The sequence below is a fragment of the Nothoprocta perdicaria genome, unplaced genomic scaffold (genome assembly GCF_003342845.1).
Source record: "Nothoprocta perdicaria isolate Ctin4 unplaced genomic scaffold, notPer1 scaffold_79, whole genome shotgun sequence".
Classification (NCBI taxonomy): domain Eukaryota; kingdom Metazoa; phylum Chordata; class Aves; order Tinamiformes; family Tinamidae; genus Nothoprocta; species Nothoprocta perdicaria.
The window spans coordinates 253,739-276,536 of record NW_020456076.1 but is presented as its reverse complement, the minus strand read 5'-3'; the positions used below and the strand labels follow the sequence as shown (position 1 = coordinate 276,536).

The following is a 22,798-nucleotide window of genomic DNA, read 5'->3' as shown; positions in this document are numbered from 1 at the left end:
AGCTGCCTCAAAAAACGAAATTCACTGACAGGACAGTTGACTGCATGCAGTTTGGTGACTGCATGGGAGGTTAGCTTGACACTGCAACAGGAAATGTTTTCATTTCAGATACTTCAGCCTGTGCTTATTAAATCCAGCACCCACTACAGACCCTTTCTTTAAAATATATTGCAAAAATATAGCTCCTATGAGGAAAAAAACATAAGGAGCCGTCCAGGCAAATTCAACAACAGAACCTTTTAAAAGCCAACTGATTGTGGAGATTCATTGACTTGATGAATGGTAAGTAAGATATGGAGTGAAAAATTGTTAAAGAAGATCGTAGTTATACCAACAGAGCTGAAAGTCCTTGGCTGTCTGATTTACACTTCTCTGAAGGTATTTATTAACATGATAGATAACTACATGAGTTTCTGTGTCTTCATGCAATTACATCTAGCACACAGATATCTTTGGATGTGGAAAGTTGGGAAATGTCAAAAATATTGCTGGGCGTCTATTTCTTTAATTTCTAAGTGTTAAGAAGGCAATAACACACATACCCACTAGGTTACTGCTTTCCAAATTTCCCACTCTTTTTTCTCCTGTTATTTCAGTCACCTTTATTGAGATAAGCATCTACTACACTCCCCATTAGCAGATAGGATACTAAGCTGAACCAACTTTTAGCCTGATCCAGCCTAGATGTCACAGAGTATTGCACACTGTAAGTTCCAGAAATGAAAAGGATCAGAACTGTTGGTGAGGGTTCAAAAATATAATATATCATACAAAATATATGTAATCATCAGGACTCTTTTGCTTTACAAACATATAAAATACACTTACTGTGAGGGTGTGGAGAAGAAAAGAAATCCTGTCATTATAAAGTATATTATAGTCACAAAATTTTGAACAAATAAATTCACACACTGCGAGTACATACACACACACACGCACGTGGAGGCATGCACATGCATACACACATGCGTGCACATACACACAAACACACACACACATACATGCTTATAGTTTACACTGCATTCTTCTGATGCCATGATTATTATTTTATTTGTACACCCACCTTTACTGCACATTCTAAACAAACAGTAGACAACAGTATAAGGTCCTTTTTTTTTCCTTAAAACTGCAACAAAACAAGTCTCAACATTTGCAAAACATTCCTTTATTATTAGAAATAAATTATTTTGTATAAAAGTAGCATGCGTTGACCATTGCATTTATTTTAGCATAACCCTGAACTTAATTCAGTCAGCCATCACAAGAAACAAACTCATCTTCTTATACAAGTTGAACAATGTAGGACAGGAAAGGAAATTGTCACAATCACAAAAAAGTACTTACAAATATAACATCAGACATGGTTTATTTGAACAGCATTTTTTCACAACATTTGTTTTCCTTTTGTGATTTACTTCCTTTTGTGAGTGAACAGTTCAATAGTTATACACTCAGTCTCTATGTGTGATAAAACTGAGTTTTTCCTTCCCCTGTCTCTTTGTAGCTTTTGCCTCTTGTTTAATCTTTGTCCTTCTGTAGACTGACTATTGATTTGAAAGTAGTCTACTGATATTCCCAAGACTGAATTCTGGTGGTGGTAAAGTCTTTGTAAGATCCTGCAGATCTTCCAGTAAATTTCATCCCTGCTCAGTTTGCCTGATTGCTGTAACTGACATAAGTTGTCTTGGTAGAGGAAGCTGTAAACCAAAAAAACAAACAAAAAAAAAAAAATCAGTATTTTTAGAAGCAAGAGAAAAAGCATTTGAAATCAGTCAGTATTCAACTACATTTCCAAACACTATAGCCCATGTTCATGGGATTATGTAAGAAAGTTCAAGTATGTGCTTGGGTGGTAAGCTAAGTTAGATCTCAAGTTCTGTGCTTTGGTGTGAACTTTAATTTTATGGTTCAGAGAAGCAGATGTCAGGAGAGTCAGGAGAGGAGCAGCACAGTAACACCTGGAGAAGGAAGAGTCTGACTAAAGCATCATAACTTTTTCTATGTCTTTGATTATTTCTCCTGTATGTAAGTGCAGGTTTAAAAATACCTGAAATAGGGTTTCAACTTATTATTCTCCTGATATTATTTTAGTCGATCTTCATAGTTTTTTAAGTCTAGAACTAGAGATTTTCTCTCGCTCTCTTCTTTTTTTTTTTTTTTTTTTTTTTTTTTTTTTNTTTTTTTTTTTTTTAAATACTGACTGAAAACCACTTTGCATGGGTGATTCAACCAGGATGTTGTACACCTCTCCTGATTCTTGAAGGGAAGAAAATCTGAAGTCAGAACACACATGTCAAAGTCAGGCCAGCTGGGTTGCTGGTGCCTCTGGCATATGTTTTCTGGTGAGCTCTTGGACACAAAGCTTCTGCGTTTAAGTAATCCAGTGGAAATGCATAAGAGAAGCCTAGGCTGTATTTTAGAACTGCCATACAATTTCAATATCCTCAGGTTGATGGTCAGACAAATATTTCTCCTTTTGTCAAAGATGACACTATGATTCAGAATAGGAAGTTTAAACACCTTTACCATTGTAAAATTTAACTGTGAATCTTGCATAGTAGTTTTTTTATTGGCTTGTGGCCCTTTTGCTTAATAAAATATGGCCAGATCTCCACTGCTCTGTTCATATAATGAGAGAAAGAGGGAAATGGTAGTATTAGAATTCACAGGCAAGAATCTTAAAGTAGATGAGCATAAGGTAGATCAAAGTACTGGGGGACCAAGTCTCTCTCTTGTTTCTAATATAAGGGCTATACTACAATGCATAAATTAAAATTTGCCTTCCCATACACATCTCATCTTCCATATGCGATCGTGATGTTCTACTTATGACTGCAGCTGGCAGGATGAAAATAATTTGATGTCATAAAAATAGTCTGGTCTGTAGATTCTTTATTCTATTCTCATATCTGTCTTCCTTCCTTTTTTTAATGTAAAATCTGGTAAAAACATCTGAGATAGGAAGAGGGTTTTTTATACTGTCTCCTAAATCTTCTTGGAGAATTGGTTCTTCTTCATATTTTGAGTTTCCAATGAATATTTTTGTGAGGAATTTTATTTTAATCTTGCAGTTGCCATTTTGCAAGACACAGGAGAACAAGACCACTATAATTCACATGTCACTGGATTTTTTTTTTTATATAAGAAGGAATAATCAAAAGGAAACTGCAAAACAGAATATTTCTTACTCCCACCTGCATAGGTAGCTCAAACATTTTGTGTCTGGAAGAGCTAATTTGTGAAATGACAGTTCTTAGCACACTAGGTTTTTCAACATAAGTCTGCTGAGCAATCGTCGTATTTCAGTACTGACATAAAATAGCTTTATTTGAATGTATTGTGACACCTGAAGCAAATATAGCCTCATTTACATCTCTCAGATCTTTCAGATGGGATGCAGTGCTCCCATCTGAACTCTCCCATTCTCCCACAGCTGGATGTTTAAAAGGTTTCTTTTTTCCCTTTGGCTCTTTAAATTCCTTCTGAGAATAACATAGGACTGCTGAAATGGCACAAAGTTCCTTAGAACAAAAAAGGATTTTGTGACCAGTTAAGAAAAAACAAATAAATACACATCTGCAAATTTTGCACACTTGAGAACAAAAGGCTGGAGAGAGCAGATCCTCATTTTTTGCCCTCATTCTAAATATAGACTCAGATATATAATTAAATAGTCTTAACATATTACCCTGTATCAGCTGAGTTCTGTGATAACTTTTCATGAGCATACTTCTAGCTCCCAGCGATATAACATAATCGGATTTATCACAACTCAGTAAACTGAATTATGTGAGGACTTTGCAAGAAGTTCAAAGCACACAAATATTTACTAGACATCAGCTGATTTAGAGTAATTTATTAATTTGCCATAACATGGCTGTGTCTGATGCCTAAATAGTTTTGATCAACCTAATCTATGACTGATTAAGACAGAGAAATTATCATAGCTTCCTCTGAGTAATGTCTTTTTAAAACAATAGCAAGGACAGCCAGTGTAGACACTAGTTCAAAATATGATAAATCTAATCTCATATCCAAATACTTTATCACTTGAGAAATATTGTGTCTTTACAGTGCATTGCAATAACCCTGCAGTTGTTTTTTGAGGATCCAAAGTGTCAGCTGTTGGTGTCCTGGTCTTCAAGACTGTCATCATAAAAATATGAACCATATTTTGCAAGTTCAGGTAGCCACAAAAAGTAACCAGCTTGGCTCAGAATATTTCTGGAACAATCTTTCTAGCTCCAGTTACTACACTGATGTTGGAATAAAACAAAAACAACACAAAAGAGGATCTAACACAACCAGATGACCTATATACATTTAAAGCAATTGTCATTGTTATACCCTCTACAATTGTATATGAATCTTCTTTCTTTTCTCTGTGTCTTAGATACAGTATTTTCCATGGAATGTATATAATTTTTCCACATAAGAAAAGCCTACTTCTGTGGTGGATAACATGATCAGGAAACTTGCATGAAATTACATGCAAGAGAGTGATCTAGAGGGAAGGGATTTCTCTTCAGTTTGAAAGTTAAAGGAATTATTTCTCTCATCTAATTTTTTCTTTGTGTCATTATCGTAACAAGTTTTTGTGTTAGAATACTAGGTTGTTTTTTCTAGATCAGTTTCATATGCTATCATTGAGAATCTACCTTGCGTGGTGTCTCTACAAGAAGAAATTATTCAGTGTTGAGAATCTGTAGCTATTAACCTAGGGAAAACCATTTGTTTTTCAGGTGCACTGAAAATTCACAGAAACCTTCAGAAGCTTTTTTTAAAAGTAACTGTTTGGGTAAAAAAAGAGGCAAACTACTCAAATTCAGTGAATACAGAAGGTGTTTTGAAAAGTGTAAAACCCGTCTTTGGCCAAGAGCTTAATTACAGAGCTATGGCTCCTTGAATTACAAATGCCTTGATTCTCAATTTTTGCCTGCACAGATCAAAGCCTCATCAGGATATTCATTCTTAGTGAGTTTAGGATTATACATGTAGGTTACTGCTAAAAACAAATGTAAAGTACAGAAAATAAGCATTACCCTGTGTACATCACACTACTAAAGAACTAAACCTGCTTCCAAGAGCAGATGTTCCCATGAATTTTATATAATCAGTTTAAAGAATCCCAGACACAGCATTTCTTAATTAAGTGCAGTAGATAAACATCAGATACACAAGATTTTTACTAACTCTCTTCCTTCTTCTACTGTGATATCCCTGCTTTGACCTTTCCTCAGAAGCAAAACATTTTGCAAACTCAGCAAAATTAATTTCTCTTTTCATAGAATCATAGAATCATAGAATCATAGAATGCCGAAGGTTGGAAGGGACCTCAGAGGTCATCGAGTCCAACCCCCCTGCTCACGCAGGGTCACCTAGAGCACGTGGCACAGGGCTGCATCCAAGCGGGTTTTAAAGATCTCCAAAGAAGGAGACTCCACAACCTCTCTGGGCAGCCTGTTCCAGTGCTTTGTCACCCTCACAGTGAAGAAATGCTTCCTTAAGTTCCTGTGGAACTTCCGATGCTTCAGTTTGAAGCCATTTCCTCTAGTCCTATCCCTGCCCACCACTGAAAAGAGGCCGCCCCCCTCCTCCTCACTGCCTCCCTTGAGGTATTTATACACGCTGATCAGGTCCCCCCTCAGCCTCCTTTTCTCCAGGCTGAACAGACCCAGCTCTCTCAGCCTTTGCTCATAGGGCAGATGTTCCAGGCCCCTGATCATCCTCGTAGCCCTGCGCTGGACTCTCTCCAGCAGCTCCACATCCCTCTTGTACTGGGGAGCCCAGAACTGGACGCAGTACTCCAGATGTGGCCTCACCAGGGCTGAGTAGAGGGGGACGATCACTTCCCTCGACCTGCTGGAGACGCTTTTCTTAATGCACCCCAGGATCCCGTTGGCCTTCTTGGCCACCAGGGCACACTGCTGCCTCATGGTCAACTTGTCATCCACCATGACACGCAGGTCCCTCTCTGCGGGGCTGCTCTCCAGCAGGTCCACCCCTAATCTGTACTGGTGTCCAGGGTTATTCCTCCCCAAGTGCAGGACCTTGCACTTGCCCTTGTTGAACCTCATGAGGTTTCTCGCTGCCCAGTCCTCCAGTCTGTCCAGGTCCCTCTGGATGGCAGCACAGCCCTCAGGGCTATCAGCTACTCCACCCAGTTTGGTATCGTCGGCAAACTTGCTGAGGGAGCACTCCAGCCCTTCATCCAGGTCGTTAATGAATAAGTTGAACAGGACCGGACCGAGAACTGACCCCTGGGGGACACCACTAAGTACAGGCCTCCAGCTGGACTCCGCACCATTGACAACCACTCTCTGCACCCTGCCATCGAGCCAATTCCTAATCCACCTCCCCGTCCACTCATCTATCCCACACCTTCGGAGCTTGCCCAGGAGGATGCTGTGAGGGACAGTGTCAAAAGCCTTGCTCAAATCCAGATAGATGACATCCACCGCTCTGCCCTCATCTATCCAGCTAGATATTCCTTCGTAGAAGGTGATCAGGTTAGTCAAGCAGGATTTCCCCTTGGTGAATCCATGCTGGCTACTCCTGAGCACCTTCTTCTGCTCCATGTGTCTGGAGAGAGCAGCCAGGATGAGCTGCTCCATCACTTTCCCGGGGATGGAGGTGAGGCTCACCGGCCTGTAGTTACTCGGGTCCTCCTTCTTGCCTTTTTTGAAGACTGGAGTGATGTTGGCTTTCTTCCAGTCTTCCGGCACCTCCCCCGTTCTCCAGGACCTTTGAAAGATGATGGCGAGCGGCTCGGCTAGGACATCTGCCAGTTCCCGCAGCACTCTGGGGTGCATCTCATCAGGGCCCATGGATTTGTGGGTGTCGAGGCTCCCTAGATGCTCTCTGACCCACTCTTCCTCTACCCAGGGCAAGCCTTCCTCTCTCTCGCTCTCTTCGTGTGTCCCTAGGGCCTGGGATTCAAGAGGGCTGCCCCTGACAAACATTTCCTTCTGCATTTTCTTTTGGTGACTTCTGAAAATTTGTGTAAGTATTGAGTTCTTCATAGTTTCATTCTGTTACTTAACCCAGAAAGAATTTCATCATCTGTCTCCTTCTGTCCTCTGATATATGTGTTAATCTGAACCCATAGCTCATGCTGAAAGATTTATACATCTTGAAGAGTCATAGATTTTGAAAGTTAATTCATTTGCATTCAGTATGTTCTATGCATCAGCAACTACCCTATGGTAAGTCTTTGAACTATTTTTACTTAGTCCTCAATCTGGTAAACTCTGATTCAATTCAGTTGGGGGGGGGGGGGGGGGTTGAAATTTTATGAAATAAGTACAATACTTCAATGTAAACTTGGTGAATGTACTCAAATGAAATAGCATTATTGAATTTCCTGTCAACATCATAAAAAGTAATGAAGATTCATAAAACTAATTTTCAATAAAATAACTAAAAAATAGTCTTTAAATGTAACATTAGCTGTTCATCTTATGGAACCAATGCCTTGATAGAAACTGATTTTCTCTCACTACTAATTGGGGGATAAAATTGCTATCTGTAGGCAAACATATATATATTTACAATTCTGAAGTCCACTTTACAAGACTCTATATCATGTAGTGAAATGAAAGCTGTAACCACTGTTCTCTTCCATACCAGCGCAATTTAGAGATGTGCTGAAATTCAAGAACTTTCCTGACATGGGAAAGAACTTCTTTCCTTTATCATGACAAATTAGAACGTATAAGTGTCATACGGTATACGAGTCATTACATTTTTGTACTAAGATGAAGAAGACTACAAAAAAACTTGGATGGAAAATGTCATTCTGGAGAGCAACAGTGCCATTTATGAATTGTGATGTATGAAAAAGTTAACAGGAAATACAAAATCAAGGTAGAAAAGTGAAAAAAAATGTGCAGGGAGGTTGGACTAGATAATCTCTAAAGGCCCTTTCCAAACTTAAGGATTCTCTGATTCCATGGTAGTGATGACCACAGATATATCTCACGAACTGAGGTGTATCATGAAGGACACATTGTAAATGACACAATGGCACAGCAATGCACAACAGTTAGCACTAGCTAATACAGATCTTTTTAAAAGGATGTGGCTTTCTAAAATCTCTTTGTGTTTTTTTTTTTCCTATTTTCCTATTTTTTTTATCTATAAAAATAACAGTTTGTTTAAAACAATTCTAGGCATTTCTGTGTATATGAATTCTGGCACATCTCTGGATTCATGCAAAACAAGCAAAATAAAAGTATTATTACTAAAAGAATGTGCTTTCAAGCGAACGTACATCTATTAGGAAGTGCTGCCACTCTTGACCATGGGAAAGTCTACAGATGACTTACTGTTGGTCTCAAGACTTTCACACAGTTCGGTTTTGACCTCTCCATTTGGTCTGTCATTTCCTTTCTGGATCAGTTTGCTCTGCATTGTGGCAGCTGTCACTACAGCCTTGAAGCTCCTCTTCCTTTTCTGAACATTCTGCTCTGGATGAAAAATGATAATATACACCTTGGGCATGTAGAGCATGCCCAGAGACACAGAAGCACTTAAACTCATGGAGACAGTAAGCGTTGTAGTCTGGATATACATCTGGGAAAAGAAACAATTACATAAAAATCAATATTTTTAATACCAATTTAACATATAAAGACAAACTATCTTAAAAATATTAGCTGATCAAGAAACCTTTTTTTTTTCTGAACATACACCAAAAGGATCTTTCGCTTAAGTTGTCTTTAACTGTAGACAAATATGTGTTTGGTTTTTTTTTTAAATCAAGAGTAGGTGGTAGAAACACATTATGCTTATTCATTCCCATAAACATAATCAAGATGCTGTAGCAACTGCACTTTCAGATGATAAACAAATATGTCTGTACAGGGACAGTATACAAGCAGTGACAATAAGATAGCCTTCTATCATCTATTTTAATGCACAGAAGCCTCTACAATAATTAGGCATTTCAGCAGTGTGTGCTGCATGGTTCAAAAGGCAACAGGTATAATGGAGAATCGGCTGAGAAATCTTTGATATACCATTTGATATACCATTTCAAGTATACAAGAAAATTAGTTTCTCCATAGTGAAGTTCCAGTTTTGTTGGGTTTGACGGAGCTTTTTCTTATGTTGTTGGTAGCAGTTTTAACATTTTTACATTACTATTGAATTCCAGCCACAATGCTCTGTATGCAATAAACATGTTAATATGCCACATGGCTTGCAAATAAAAAACCAAAAAGTAAGGGAACCAGGAAAAAAGTTTACAATGTACCTCAATTCCCTATAGTGACGTAGGAAAAATCTGTCATTTCAGAGTGAGTTTGTCTATTGCTCATTATAATCTACTTCTTTGAAAAAAAAGTGTTCTTCCACAGATGACTGTGAAAAGTCTTCCACAGTCCCATGAAAGGAAAAGACAATGATCATTCCATTGTGAGAAAAGCAGAAAGAGGATTTTTTTTTTTGATTTGAAGAAGTATTCTGATAGCATATTATAAGCACATAGCTATTATACCTCTGTTCAACATTTATTTTCCTTAAAAGTATATGACAACAATTTTAGATACAATTCTGCACGGTTAGCTAAAATAATAGGAATTCTCTCAGTAATAATGTTGCTAAAAGATATTGCATCCTTTAGGTGAGACAGAATAAAATCTTTGCAATAGCATCTCCTGACATTGTAATAAAGTGTGACTTTAAGTACTCATCAATACTATCATGTTAACCTGAAGGTAATGTACTGAGTCTTTGGCAAGAATGTCATCTCCAGATCAACTGGTTCAACAGATTATAAGTGTCTTCAGTTAATTTACTCTGTGGCAGAAAAGTAGAGATGTAAGGAGTCAGTGTGCAGTCACTGTAACAGTGGCACATTCTCAAATGCATTTGCAATATATAAACAAAGATTTTCATTAGATGCTTTTTCCTTAGAGATCACAAACTTTCTTCTCAAAGCAGTCAGATGAGAAATGTGACAAATGTATTTCTATAGTGTGAAGTCTCAGTCTGAACTATTCTGCGGAGAAGCAATATATTCATACAGCAAACCTTCCAGATCTTACGGTGAATTGAGGACTGCCCCAATCTACTCCTTAAAAAAAGACTGGCTATGCTTCAAAGTCTGTAAGAGTTTGAATCTGTTTCCACAGACAGCTATGTGCACGAAACAGATAAGGTCATCAAGACTTCCCATTGTACTAAGAAAAGAGACAGACAACAAATTGATAATTTCAATAAAACATCAATCTAGTGCTTCAGAAAAGGCATACTAAAAAGTCTTTCCTTACATCAATGAAATAGGTTGATTCCTTTCTATCTCTGATTTGAGAATGGTGTACCTGAAAGCATAGCTTGACCTACATGAACACGTTTAAAGGTAACCTCAGAAAACTATGTTGAGGCAGGCCTTTTCAGACTTCTGTGGAGGGCACTCTGTACAGACGCATGGTTACATACAAATTACCCCCAAAACATTACTATTTCTCTCTAAATCATTTGCAATGATCTCCAATTAAACTGGTATAGCAGTGGCTAACATGGTTAAACACTGCATTATGTGGTGTTCTGTGGTTTTTAACGATGCACATAGACCTCTGGTATTAGGATCAGTGCAGATAAGACTCAGAATTCACCATAAAGCATATGAAAATTTCATTGGATGCATTTTTTTTTTTAAGAATTACTATTTTGGAAAAACCAAATCCATAGATATTGTTAATAGTTGAGCCTCACCCAAGAAATGTGTAAAAATGACTGACATTTGAAAGTTTTTTTAAGTTCTTATTAACTATCCAACCAATAAGACTGGTCTTTCTCTTGTGGTTCAGTGTAAGGGTTAGAGGAAAAGAAGGTCATATGCATGGGAGTACAAATTAAGAACTTTAAGTGTTATGTGGTGAAATATAGATATTCATGTAGTAGTAATAAACCTATTAGCAACACACATTCCTATTATGGTAGATCTCAAAGGTCTATTTGACATAAAATTCCCAATGTACCAAACATTTACATTTGTAAATGTAAGAAAAACATTTTTTGCCTGAAGTTTTATATTCAAGTAAGATTCAAAAGGAAACTAAGCGATAAATTTGATCATACAATAGTGAGAGTCCAGGATTTTCAATGCACTTTAGAGCAGATCTATATCATTACATCTAATCTGTATTTTTTATGGATTTAAATGAAATGACCAAATGTGTTAAAACAAAAATCAAACTACAGATTCTTTCATGTTACAGATTACAGTTCATATGCAATGGGATTTATTTATAACAGTTTCTGTATTTTTAAACTAGCCCCTAGATATATTGAAGCATTAGCATTAGAGGCAGTTGGGAATTTTCTGAAAGAATAATTTTAAAACAGTGAATATAATCTTTAGAGACTCAAGAGGCCTAAAGGATGCTATTTTGTATGGATCATTCTTACTGCTTATTCTTTAATGAAACTAATGAGAAAGAAGACCTCAAGAAACTTGCCAGTCCTTGAAAGGAAGGATTTGAATGTACGTATTTTATATCTATCTTTTTGTGTGTGCATGAATCTGTATATACTTCCATACAATTGTAAACTTAGAGTCTGTCCTTGTGACTACTATTCTCTATTGTTCTGATCTTTTTTTCCCACTACTTTTTCAAGTGGTTAGTTTAATACTGTGAAGACAATGACAATGACTGTAGAAATCCACTCTGAGCTGTATCTAGGACATGAATGTCTCGTGTTGGTGTCTTCCAGCTTTGGTATCCCCCTTCCTGCATGCTGATGAAGCATAAGTCCAGCAAGCATCATGATGCCATACTGTTAGTTTGACTTTTGTGCGATATCTTCTGTTTTATCCCTGACATGACAGACAATGACATTTTATTGCTGTGCATTCCAACTACTTTTATTATGCTGGTAGCAATACCTACTTCTATTTTTGACAGAATTAACTGCTCTAAAAATCAAGTAGCAAGAGAAGTATTTCAGTTTAATAAGATATGAGATTTGAATAATTTTTCACATATCTCACAGTGGTACCTTAATCTAAGCTATAGGAGCATAAAGGTCTTTTTTTTCGCAACAATTCATGGTTTCACAGAAATGAATTTCAGCACTTTTCACACTGAAATCCCTTCTGAACTACAACCTTTCTGTCCAATAAAGACTTTCCTAGATGTAACAAAAATTGCTGTATCTATTCTCCTTGTTCTTGACAATCAAAGATGTAAGACAGAAAACTAAATTTACAATATCACAGAAAAAAAAAAAGAAAAAAACCTTGCTTCTCTTTACATTATAAAAAATTATTAAACCTAAAGATCTTCCTTTCTTCACAACCCAGAACTGATACAGGACCATTTTCTGCCTCCCTCACTGGTAAAGTGTCCCTCACAGCAAGAATTGTCCCTTATAAATGATGTAAAAAGACCCTGTAGCCTCATTCAGACACATTAGCTGCTTATTTCACAAAGACTAGGACCCTTTCCTCATCAGACAAATCCACCATGCTTGGTGTCAGAGCTGCTGACTCCCTCAGCTAGTAAAATAGATAATGACTGCACATCTATGACATATTTTATCTTCTGCCAAGTTTTCTAGAGCTATCTTTTTGTCTTATTTTTTCTACTCTGAAACTTAAAATGTGACATTGTAAAAATTCTGGCACCTCAAGATGTGTTTTTAAAAAACACACATACTTTAATGGCTTTAATGGCTTACTAAATTTGGAACTACTTAAAACTTAATTAGTGCCTCTTTGGTAACTTGAAATTTTTCTATGCATCTAAGCTGTCGTGTGTACAAAACTTTTCCAATACAGGGAGCTAAGTGACTACCTCTCAGCTAGGTTTCACTGCTTAGAATTGTAAATATCCTCCAAATCCCCAGTGGGATCCCATCAGCTTGCTGCATGCAAGGGCAGTGTCATGCACGCAGCATGCCTTGAGTTCAGCACAAGGCAATCTCTTCCATTAGCGAAAAATACATGTAGTAGTAATGTCACCACTTTTGTCCAAATTGCCTCCATGGTTTGAGATCTCCTACTGCCAAGTAGAAGATCATCCTTGGAGTCCCTCCAGACTTGCTCTTTTTCTTATCCTATTTATTTGTCCTTCCTATTCCATTTTAATAAATAATATAGAAGGTACAGCCCTCCCAGCCAGCCTGATTTTAACTCTAAAGTTAAAATCTGATCTGATTTTAACTCTAAAGAAGTGGGAGATGTGGCTATTGTAATATCTTGAGTGAAGAGAATCCAAGTTTTCCCCTTTGATTCAAATTTTCTAACTTACATCTCAAGCTGACTGAGGCACCTAAATTTAGCTCCGAGATAGGTGTTTACAAATATAAGTGTGATTTTATAACCACACACCTGATCTAAGGTCCCCTAAGAGGCTAACTCTATGGTTGCCCCTTAGCAGTTCTTTTCTCTTTAGGCTAGAGCCAAGATATCTAATAGTGTCTGAACAAGACTGCTGGGATACTCAGACATGCACTCTCCAATTGCTGGTAACAGAGTGTGGACCATTGTGGAAGACAATTACAGCTCAATATTTTTCTCATTCTTGTTACCAAATGCTTTATGTCACTAGATGTTCTTTCCTCTGCAAATCTTCTCAGCTCTTTCTGCCAAGTTCATTTTTAAACAGAACTGCAACAACCTCCTTTTCCCAGAATGGTTTTCTGCTCTCATTCTGCTCTCATTCTTGCCTTCACTGCCAGTTCTTGGAAGTTTTTCTCAGAGCATTTATAGCCAAAAGAAAAATGATACATGATGTAATAAGGATAAGTGGCATCTATCTGCATGTTTCCCACAGATTTGTCAAGACAGCGTCTCTCTGCGATTATGGTGGACAGATCAAGAGACTTTTCAGTAAACAATAAAGTACCAAAAACCATCCTCACCTGCAAAATCTGCAGTACTTAGAAAAAGCTCATCTTTTTGAAGTTGTGCGTATGCACATTGCAATAGTTTTTGAGTGTGTGGCAGCTTTCTAAATAACTGATTGGACAACAAGATCTCCAGTTTCACATTCATGTTCACTGATCAGAAAGAAACACTGTGGAATGGATTTCTTACTCCCTCTTTAATCACTATGGATTACCTGCTGGCTGCAGGTAAATATATTAGAAACTAGGAAAGTGAAGACAGGGAGGTTGCAATGCTAGCAGTGAGCTGAGTTAGAATAACCAACCAAAAGTATTTCTCCTTTGTTGCAGAACCTCCATTCTGTTTCACATAATTTTGTACCAATGGATTTTTATTCTTTTCTTTGCACTTCAGACTTCTACACCTGGACCTGTGAGAAGAAAATTCACCTTCTCTTGAAGAAAATTTTTGCAGCTGTCATTGTTTTTTTCATCCATTTTTTTCTCATGTCACGGTTTGTATTGATATAACAAGTTCATTTACCAAATATACATTTCATGGAACAAGATTTCTTCAATTCTTTGCTCAGTTAGAAAACAAGAGAAATTGCTCGACATATGTATTGTTTTTAAATTTAAAAAATATTCCTTACAAAACTGCCAATTAAGGTGAACCTTAGAGAGAAAAAGTCAGTCTTCAGGAACATGAAAGTATCATATTCATTTGCTTATTATGTCAAGCCTTAAATGTGGGCTATGATTCTGTACATTGAAGAGAAAATTGGGAAAAGAAATCCTTTTTCTTTTTATCTGTATTTCAGTTGTCTTGACAAATTTTCAGTGAAATGGAAGATCTGATGATAGTTTTCAAATTGAATGTGTGTCTGCTTTGAAAAGTATGAACTCTCATAAAAGTCTAGATGTTTCAGTAGCTATAAAATCTTGTAGCCTCAGTGGAATTTGTATATAGCCATACATCAAAAAGTAATTTATGGTAATCTTTTCACTGCTCAGATGTTTTCCACTTTAAGTTTGATATTGACATTTCACATAATATTCGTAAATATTCCCTTTTATCTGTAAATTATTTTATGCGAAGAAAGGAATGCCTTTGCCATGTATAATGCTTTTTAGCATTATATTTACAATTTTAAGGAAGGCAAATAGAGATTGGCCAAAAATGTGTATTTTCAACATGTACACATTGCAAAGGCTACAGACCACAAATAATCTAAGTTTTTAACTTACAGGTATTTGCTTCAAAGTTTATTTTCATTACATATCTAAAATTAACTTTAGTTCATCTAAACATTTTCCAATGACTCCAGAGTACATAAATTACCACAGAGGTAAAACAATGGTTGACCTCTAGGGCTCTTAGTTCTGAGAAACAGTTAATGTAAATATAATATTCTAACAATACCTACATAGCAGTAAATTAAACAATGCTAAAGTTTAGTTGCTAGAACTTTATTTTTTAAGTTCTACATATTTAAACTGTAGTTGCCTACACCAGAAATTGAGAGCACTCCCAGTATGAATCTGGGTCTGGGCCATCTCACTCTCTCCCAAAGAGATGGCACTCTTAGACTATTCTCATTAAGTACAGATATATTCTGTCTATGCTAGCTGGAAACGTAAAAGATTTTAAAAGCATCAGTCAATTAGATCATGCCAACTGGTTTTATTGTTTGAGAATTGTCTTTACAACATATATTTACTTGTGTAGAGAAATGAAAACTTATGTACATACCAGACTGATACTTCCTCAACAGGGCAAAAACTACTGCTCATGTCATTAGCATTAGTGAAATTGCAAATGCAATTGCAAACCACTTCCCACTAGTTTCACAATACAAATTTCACACACTTTATCTTTCTATAATTGAAACATTTGAAAAAGCTTCTGGTGATATGTAACATCTGCAGATGCAGTCCATAGCTTTATAGATAACATCATAGTATGTTGGCATCTAAAATTATATTGTTTTGTGGTAAAGATGGTGAAGATTAGTTTGAACCAAGTGTACACTGTTGAAAGTTCTACTATTTGAGAATGAGCAAAATTTTGTATGTAAAAAAAAAGTCATAGTTCAGTTTATCTGCAACATTTATACCATTTTTTACTTGGAACAATAATAAACTAAAATTTGTTTCTATACTGTGGTCCATCCTTAAAATCTCAAGTCTCATGGAAAATGAAAAGTATTGTCCTGTAAATCTTCAAAATCATTTGCAATTTCAGTAGTATTATTATAGTATTATGCTTTCTCAAAGTCCCATTTATCTTATCATCATTACTACAGGTGCCAGTCTATATCCAGTTTGTTGTAATGCATATGTTAATCCTGATATGCAGGAATGCTGAGCTGTGAAAACTCTAGTTCTACTCCAAGTTAGAAAAACTAACCTAAAAAGTGCCAAACACTAGTAAAAGTAAAGTCAATATTAAATGGTCATGTCACAAAGAGTCTTCCCTGAAAGGAAAACTTGAGAGCATTATTCAAAAGTAGTTCATATATTATAGATAAGCTTAATCTTCAACATAATGTAGAATTGTTTATTGTATAATGTATTACATTCAAGATATTTTCGTAGGCAAATGCCAAGCCAAAAGACCATTGTTAGTCTAATTAAAATCTTAAAAATATAACTTAAATTACAATAAGCATTGTTATTAATCCAGTTACAGTGATACTAGCATTTATAGTCCATTTTTTGAATTATTTCCGAAAAATCTCTTTAGCAATCAACTAAAATTGTTGTATATAAACTTCCTAGTATCAATTGCTTTTCTCCAATGTCGCTCTCATACTCCTCCAGATAAACTCTCTTTTCATCTAGCCATCTTCAAAGGAAATGAATCTATTGTCTTTAGGAACCAAAGGAGTATGAGAGCGACATTGGAGAAAAGCGATTGATACTAGGAAGTTCATCAATATCCATCAATACGGAGTCCTCAACAAGGCGAAAGTGCTTGATGTAGGTGATGAGGGTTTTGTTCCTCTCTGTCTTGGACCCCCTTGGGGTTATTTTAGTGAATTTTCTAACACAGTTATTGTGTTAGAATACACTTATTCTAACTCACTACTTATTTGATCTTTCTCAAATTCCCAACTGTAGTCAGTCTATCTTCATCCATTAACTATTTCATTAAAGTCACATAATATCTTCTCCTATTCCCAGTTAAAATTAATCAATGACTGTACAGATCTGTAAAGATCTTTACAGATCTAACAAACCTTTGCAGTCAGTGATTAATTATACACTATATTATACATACTGTATTCACAGAGGTAAGGTGAAACATGTTAGGCAATAATCACCTCACTCCTAGACAGCTGTTATTACAATTAACACAAGCTCAAGACAAACTCAAGTAGGTCCCAAGATCTCATACTGTCAGATTGATTCGAAATCTGTGGCTTTTTACTAGTAATGACAAAGCCATATTTACTGGGCTACAGTTGGATACTCTGTATAAGCATGAATTTCACTTTTGTTTCTAATTATATTTATAAAAGTTGTTCCCTTATTTTAAGATTTACACAGATTTTATACAATGTTCTACTGGGTTACTATAGTCTAGCTTACAAATCAGTTTCATATTCCTTTCAAATACTTAGCAAATCTTAACTCTGTTCAAAAGCATTCTGAGTTGCACGTTGCAGTTAATACTCCTAGATAAGAGACAGCACAATTTAGTTATAAATAACAATTTAGAGAGTTATATCTATTTTTACTTTTATAATCTTTTAGCAAACATGTATTTTATATAAGACTTATACTATTAATTAATTGAGTCTTTAGATATATACTTTGAATACAGAATGTATTTGTCCAAAGGCTAAATGAGATAGCTAATGTGGCAGATGGGCACCTATTCAAAATAAATTCATGTAGTTTGGCATTTCTTCAATTATAATCCATTTGAAAATATGGGAGCTGACATTTTGGAATATTCAAAACTCAAGAAGCCAGTTGGCAACACCAAATTGTCACTTTCATATGCATAATTGTCTAGTGATGAAAAAGAGAATAAAGTTGGTTTATAGAGAGCTGAAGAAAGAAGTTACTAGGAAAAAAAAAGAAGTATGACTTGAATATGCTGACTCACACTCCAGGTTTAAAATAAAAACTAAATAGTATTCTGCAACATATGATCATTGTTGTTGACTGTTCTTAAACTAGAGAATATGAGCTTGCTGTGGAGCAAGCAATCTTATTCATTGCCCAGATTTAGAATTTGTAGATACTTAAATCCTCTTTTTAATTTTTTTAATGACCATCAATTATTGGAGATCTGTTTCCCATATTCATGAAGCATAGAAAAAAAAATATAAATCTTAACAGCCAGCAACTTATTATGCAACTACTAATTTCAATTTATTTTTGGTTTTCTGAAGCCCTTTAAATATGCAAAATGTATTAACTAAAGAAATAGCTGTGATCTAGAAATACTATAAAACAACATCTAATTCTATAATAATTAACTTGCTACTACGTTTAAAGTGTATTTATTTATTTAGTACATATGGCTTAAGCATCAGAGTTCAAGTACCTGATAGAGAAAAATATTAAATGAAGTACACTTGTTCCAAAGATAATTTTATTTAGCATCTTCAAGCAGGGCATAATTAAATTATTCTGTCATACAAAATGATGGAGGCTTAAATAAGTAACAGCTGGTTACCCCAATGGCTGTACAACTGCAGGGCAGCCTTTGGCAGAAAAAGATGTGCAAACACAACCAATACATTATGCTAATGGGAACAATGTAATGAGCAAGGAAGCAGCTAAAATGGAATGACAAAAAGAAAAACAAATAATCATATAAGTCCCTTTAGCCCTTTGTGTATATTTCAGTTGCAATTTGTGAAAGGAAATCTTACAATGACTGTACTCAGGTATTAGCCATGTCTGGAAAGGTTTGTCAGATTCATTCCTTATGTCAGAAGAAGTTTAATGAAAGCAGAATGAATCCACAGATGGTTACTTCTTTGACTTCAATGAATTTAAACTGAATTTTTCCAAACGAGGAATTGGCTAAAAAACAAGCTCTTTATTTATTTTCATTAGTTTTCTTCCCATGTTTTAGAAGAAGAAATAAACTGCAGCATAAGTAGTCAAAATTGGACTTAACAATATGTGCATTATAAAAGTGTTCTCCCCTCTTTACTATTACTCTGTACCAGATCCGAGTGCTTCCTTGCCTTGGTGTTTTGACTTTTATTGTTACATAATTCATTATGACATTGCTCTGGTAAAATTCTCCTGTCAGATTTCATTGTTCATAGAAACTCACTGTGGAACTCACTGTGAATTCTCTACCTAGTTCTGAAACAGGGGAAAAACTCCCATTAACCTGAACTGAATTTCAGAATTAGGCCCAGGCTTCCTAAAGTGCAGCACGTATTGTACCTTTTATGCTACTCACTTTACATTCTATGCTGCATCCAACCCACATTCTTTTCAAAGTCTTCTTGAAAAGCACTTTTAAGATAGAACTTTTCAAAATAAGTCTTTTAAAGTAGAAATTTTGAAACGACTGCAACATGCTGCCTTGTGTTCCAGGACAAAACTCATAATCTAGGTTGCCCAAAACGGAAGAAAAGGACAGAGATTTCTTACAGTGGAGGCAAAAACCGGTAGAAGCTAAGGCGACAAAAAGGTATCTAGGGGAAAGAAATAGGGTTTATAAAATATAAAAATGGAGGGAAGTCTCTTATTTAAATTTCAACCTGTGTTTGCCTGATGTGAGTATAACATACACTAATACTAAAACACAGATGATCCACCAATTTTCCACAAAGAAACCTGATATGAAATGAAAAAGACATCATAGGTAAAAGTCTAATATGAACAACAGCAATTTCAAATGTCTTATGCAACATATTCACACTGACTCTCTACTAGGAAGTGCGCAAGCATTGAACACAGAGCAAGTATCCTTGCTCCACAGAATTCATTTACGTAAGGAATGTCAAAGAATATGGCAAACAGAGAAATGAGGAGAGTCTAGACAGCTTATCAACCAGAACATTGCTTTGGTACCTCTCAGTGTCCTTTCATGATGGTTCTTGATGGCATGATGGAGGATTTCATTTAAAACAATATTTTTACTGGTTTCTAGTTATGTGGTTCTAAACATTCTGAATTTCACTTTGGATTTTTTCTTTGAGATCAGAATAACACAGATATGCAAAATTTCAGTTTGTTCTTCCCACTGTCTGTGCACTTTCCAGCTTGCCAAATGTCCTAAGTACACCAATCCAGAAAAGAGAGTAGCTATCTCCTCCTTAAGATTATGCAAAATCTTATCTGATTTCCATAACCAATGTGTTCTAATGTGTTCTGATGTGTCTGCCTGGAGAATAGAAGCTTGAGATGGGATCTGATCAATATGTATAAATACCTGAGGAGAGAATGTGAAGAAGACAGGGTCAAACTCTTCTCAGTGATGGTCAGTGACAGGACAAGGAGTAATAGGTACAAATTAAAACACATGAAGCTCCATCTCCATATGAGGAAGAACTTCACTGTGGCACAATGACAGAGCTCTGAAACAGGCTGCTCAGAGAGGTTGTGGAGTCTCTTTCTCTGAAGATCTACAAAACTGTCCTGTAGGTGACCCTGTGTCACATGCATTAGGTGCCCCTGCATGAGCAGGGATGTTGGAATAGATGATGTCTAGAGATCCCTTCCAACCTCAACTATTCTGTGATTCTGTGATTTGGTAATGCACTGCATTTATCAACTCGCCTCTTCCTAGAAAACAGACATAGTAAAAGCTCACCATTTCATGTGTTTCCAGGTTCAGATTAACCAAGGAGATGAAAAGGCTTGTAAAAAAAAAGATGTCTTAATTTCCTTCACCAAGTTACCTCAATAGCATAATCTTATAATTTAAGCTTGGCCTTTTTTTTGCCTACCATACCTTTCACACATTTTTATTATAGTTCCAAGACACTTTTCACTCAAACAGATTGGTCAGGGTTTTATTCAGTTAGGTCTTGAAAACACCCAAGGATGCAGAGAGATTTTACCACCTCTCAGGGTGACTTGTTCCACTTGACTGTCCTCATATGGAAAAAAAAAAAAAAAAAAGGCAAAATCCTATATGTAGTGTGAATTGTTCTTAGTTTATGTCCATGCTCTCTTATTCTCTAGCCATATATAACTGTGAAAAGCCTGACTCCATTTTCTGAAATACTTCCGTGTAGTTCATGGGGGCTGCTGTAGGTCCCTCAAAGCTGTTCCTGCTTCAGGATGAACAAGCCCAGCTTCTTCAGTCTCCCCTCATAGGGCTGTACTCTAGTCTTTAGCCATAGTGGTGACTCTATACTGAACTCCCTCTGGTGTATCAGTATCCTTCTGAAAGCCAAAATTGGATACAGTACTCATGGTACAGTTTAACAAGTGCTGAGTAGGTTGGGGAAATCCCTTCCATCAATCTACTGACTGTGTTAACAGAACAGTTAATGCAGTCCAAGAGGCCATTGGCTCTCTGTGCTGCCAGGACACAGTTAGCTCATCAGTCAGGTTGCTGTCTGACAATAGCCGAGGGTCTTTTCTGCAGAGAAACTCCCCAGTAAATCAAGCACAGGCTGCATCATTGCCAGGATTGTATCATTCTTCCCAATGCGCAGGATTTTGCATTTGGTCTTACTGAATTTCATGATGGTCCTGTTGGCCCATTCCTCCAGTCCATCTACATCCCTCTGAATGGCAGCCCTGCCCACCGATATATCAAATCATCCTCCTATTTGATGTCATCTGCAACCTTGATGAGAGTGCATGCCATTGCCTCCCTAAAGTCATGATGAAATTGGTAAATAGCACAGGTCCCAGGACAGACCATTTGTAACTGCCCTCCAGCAAGAGAACAACTCATGTAATTCTGAGCCTGATCATCCAAACAGACTTCTACACATCTGTTTGTTCACCAACCCACCCAGACTGTGAAGTCCTAACTTAGCAAAATACTGTGAAAGAAAGTTAGCGTTAAAAGTTTTACTAAAGGGAGGGTAAATAACATCCCCTGCTCTCTTTATCCACAAATTTAGATATCTCACCATAGATCACAATTGAGTTCTAAAAGCATGCTTTGTCCTTAGAAAATCTATGCTGACCCTTCCTAATTTTCTTCTCTTTCCTGTGCTAGCAATATGTTCCAAGAAAACTCACTCCAGTTCTCAGGGGCTAAAGGCTAATCTGCTTGCATTTTTACCCAAGCCTTGATCTTTGTCATGTCTTTTTTAAAAATAACTTTTACTGAGTTTCTTGCAAGAAAATGGCAGGAGAAAATGTGACATCACTAAAGAAAAAAAAAAAAGGTATCACTACTCCTAAAGTAGTAAAAAGGTGCTAACATCTTTTTTTTACTACTTAACTGGTAGTAAAATTGTGATATCACTATAGTAGTAGTAATAATGTCTTTTTTTTTTTTTCACTCTGCGGTATCCTCTTGACATCTTGACTTCCCTTGTATCTCTTCTTGAAATACCTAAAGAAGATTAGGATAGACACCATATTTTTAATTTCTTTAGATTTGCTACATAGTTACACTATTTTCACAGAATCACAGAATACTCAAGGTTGGAAGGGACCTCTACAGATCATCTAGTCCAACCTTCCCGCTCAAGCAGGCACACCTAGAGCATGTGGCACAGGGTGGCATCCAGGCGGGTTTTGAAGACCTCCAGAGAAGGAGACTCCACAACCTGCCTGAGCAGCCTGTGCCAGGGCTCTGTCACCCTCACAGTAAAGAAGTTCTTCCTCACGAGCAGATGGAACTTCCTGTGTTTCAGCTTATGCTCATTTCCCCGTGTCCTATCGCTGGCCACCAATAGGAAGAGCTTGTCCCCTTCTTCCCTGCATTCTCCCTTCATGAACTTATATATGTTAATCATATCCCCTCTCAGCCTTCTCTTCTCAACTCACTCAGTCTCTCCTCGTACGA

The 22,798-nt window shown here is 36.6% G+C and overlaps 1 protein-coding gene across 1 annotated transcript in view; it reads right to left on the bottom strand.

The window, feature by feature from the left end:
- Nucleotides 1-1,311: 1,311 nt before the first annotated feature.
- Nucleotides 1,312-22,798, bottom strand: part of GRM8 (glutamate metabotropic receptor 8) — a gene marked incomplete at its 5' end in the record, with an annotated part of 260,308 nt that continues 238,821 nt past the window's right edge. The window contains 2 exons of the mRNA XM_026051665.1: nucleotides 1,312-1,697; nucleotides 8,328-8,574. Coding sequence (XP_025907450.1) covers nucleotides 1,648-1,697; nucleotides 8,328-8,574 — 297 coding nt within the window. The remainder of the gene's footprint in view (nucleotides 1,698-8,327; nucleotides 8,575-22,798) is intronic.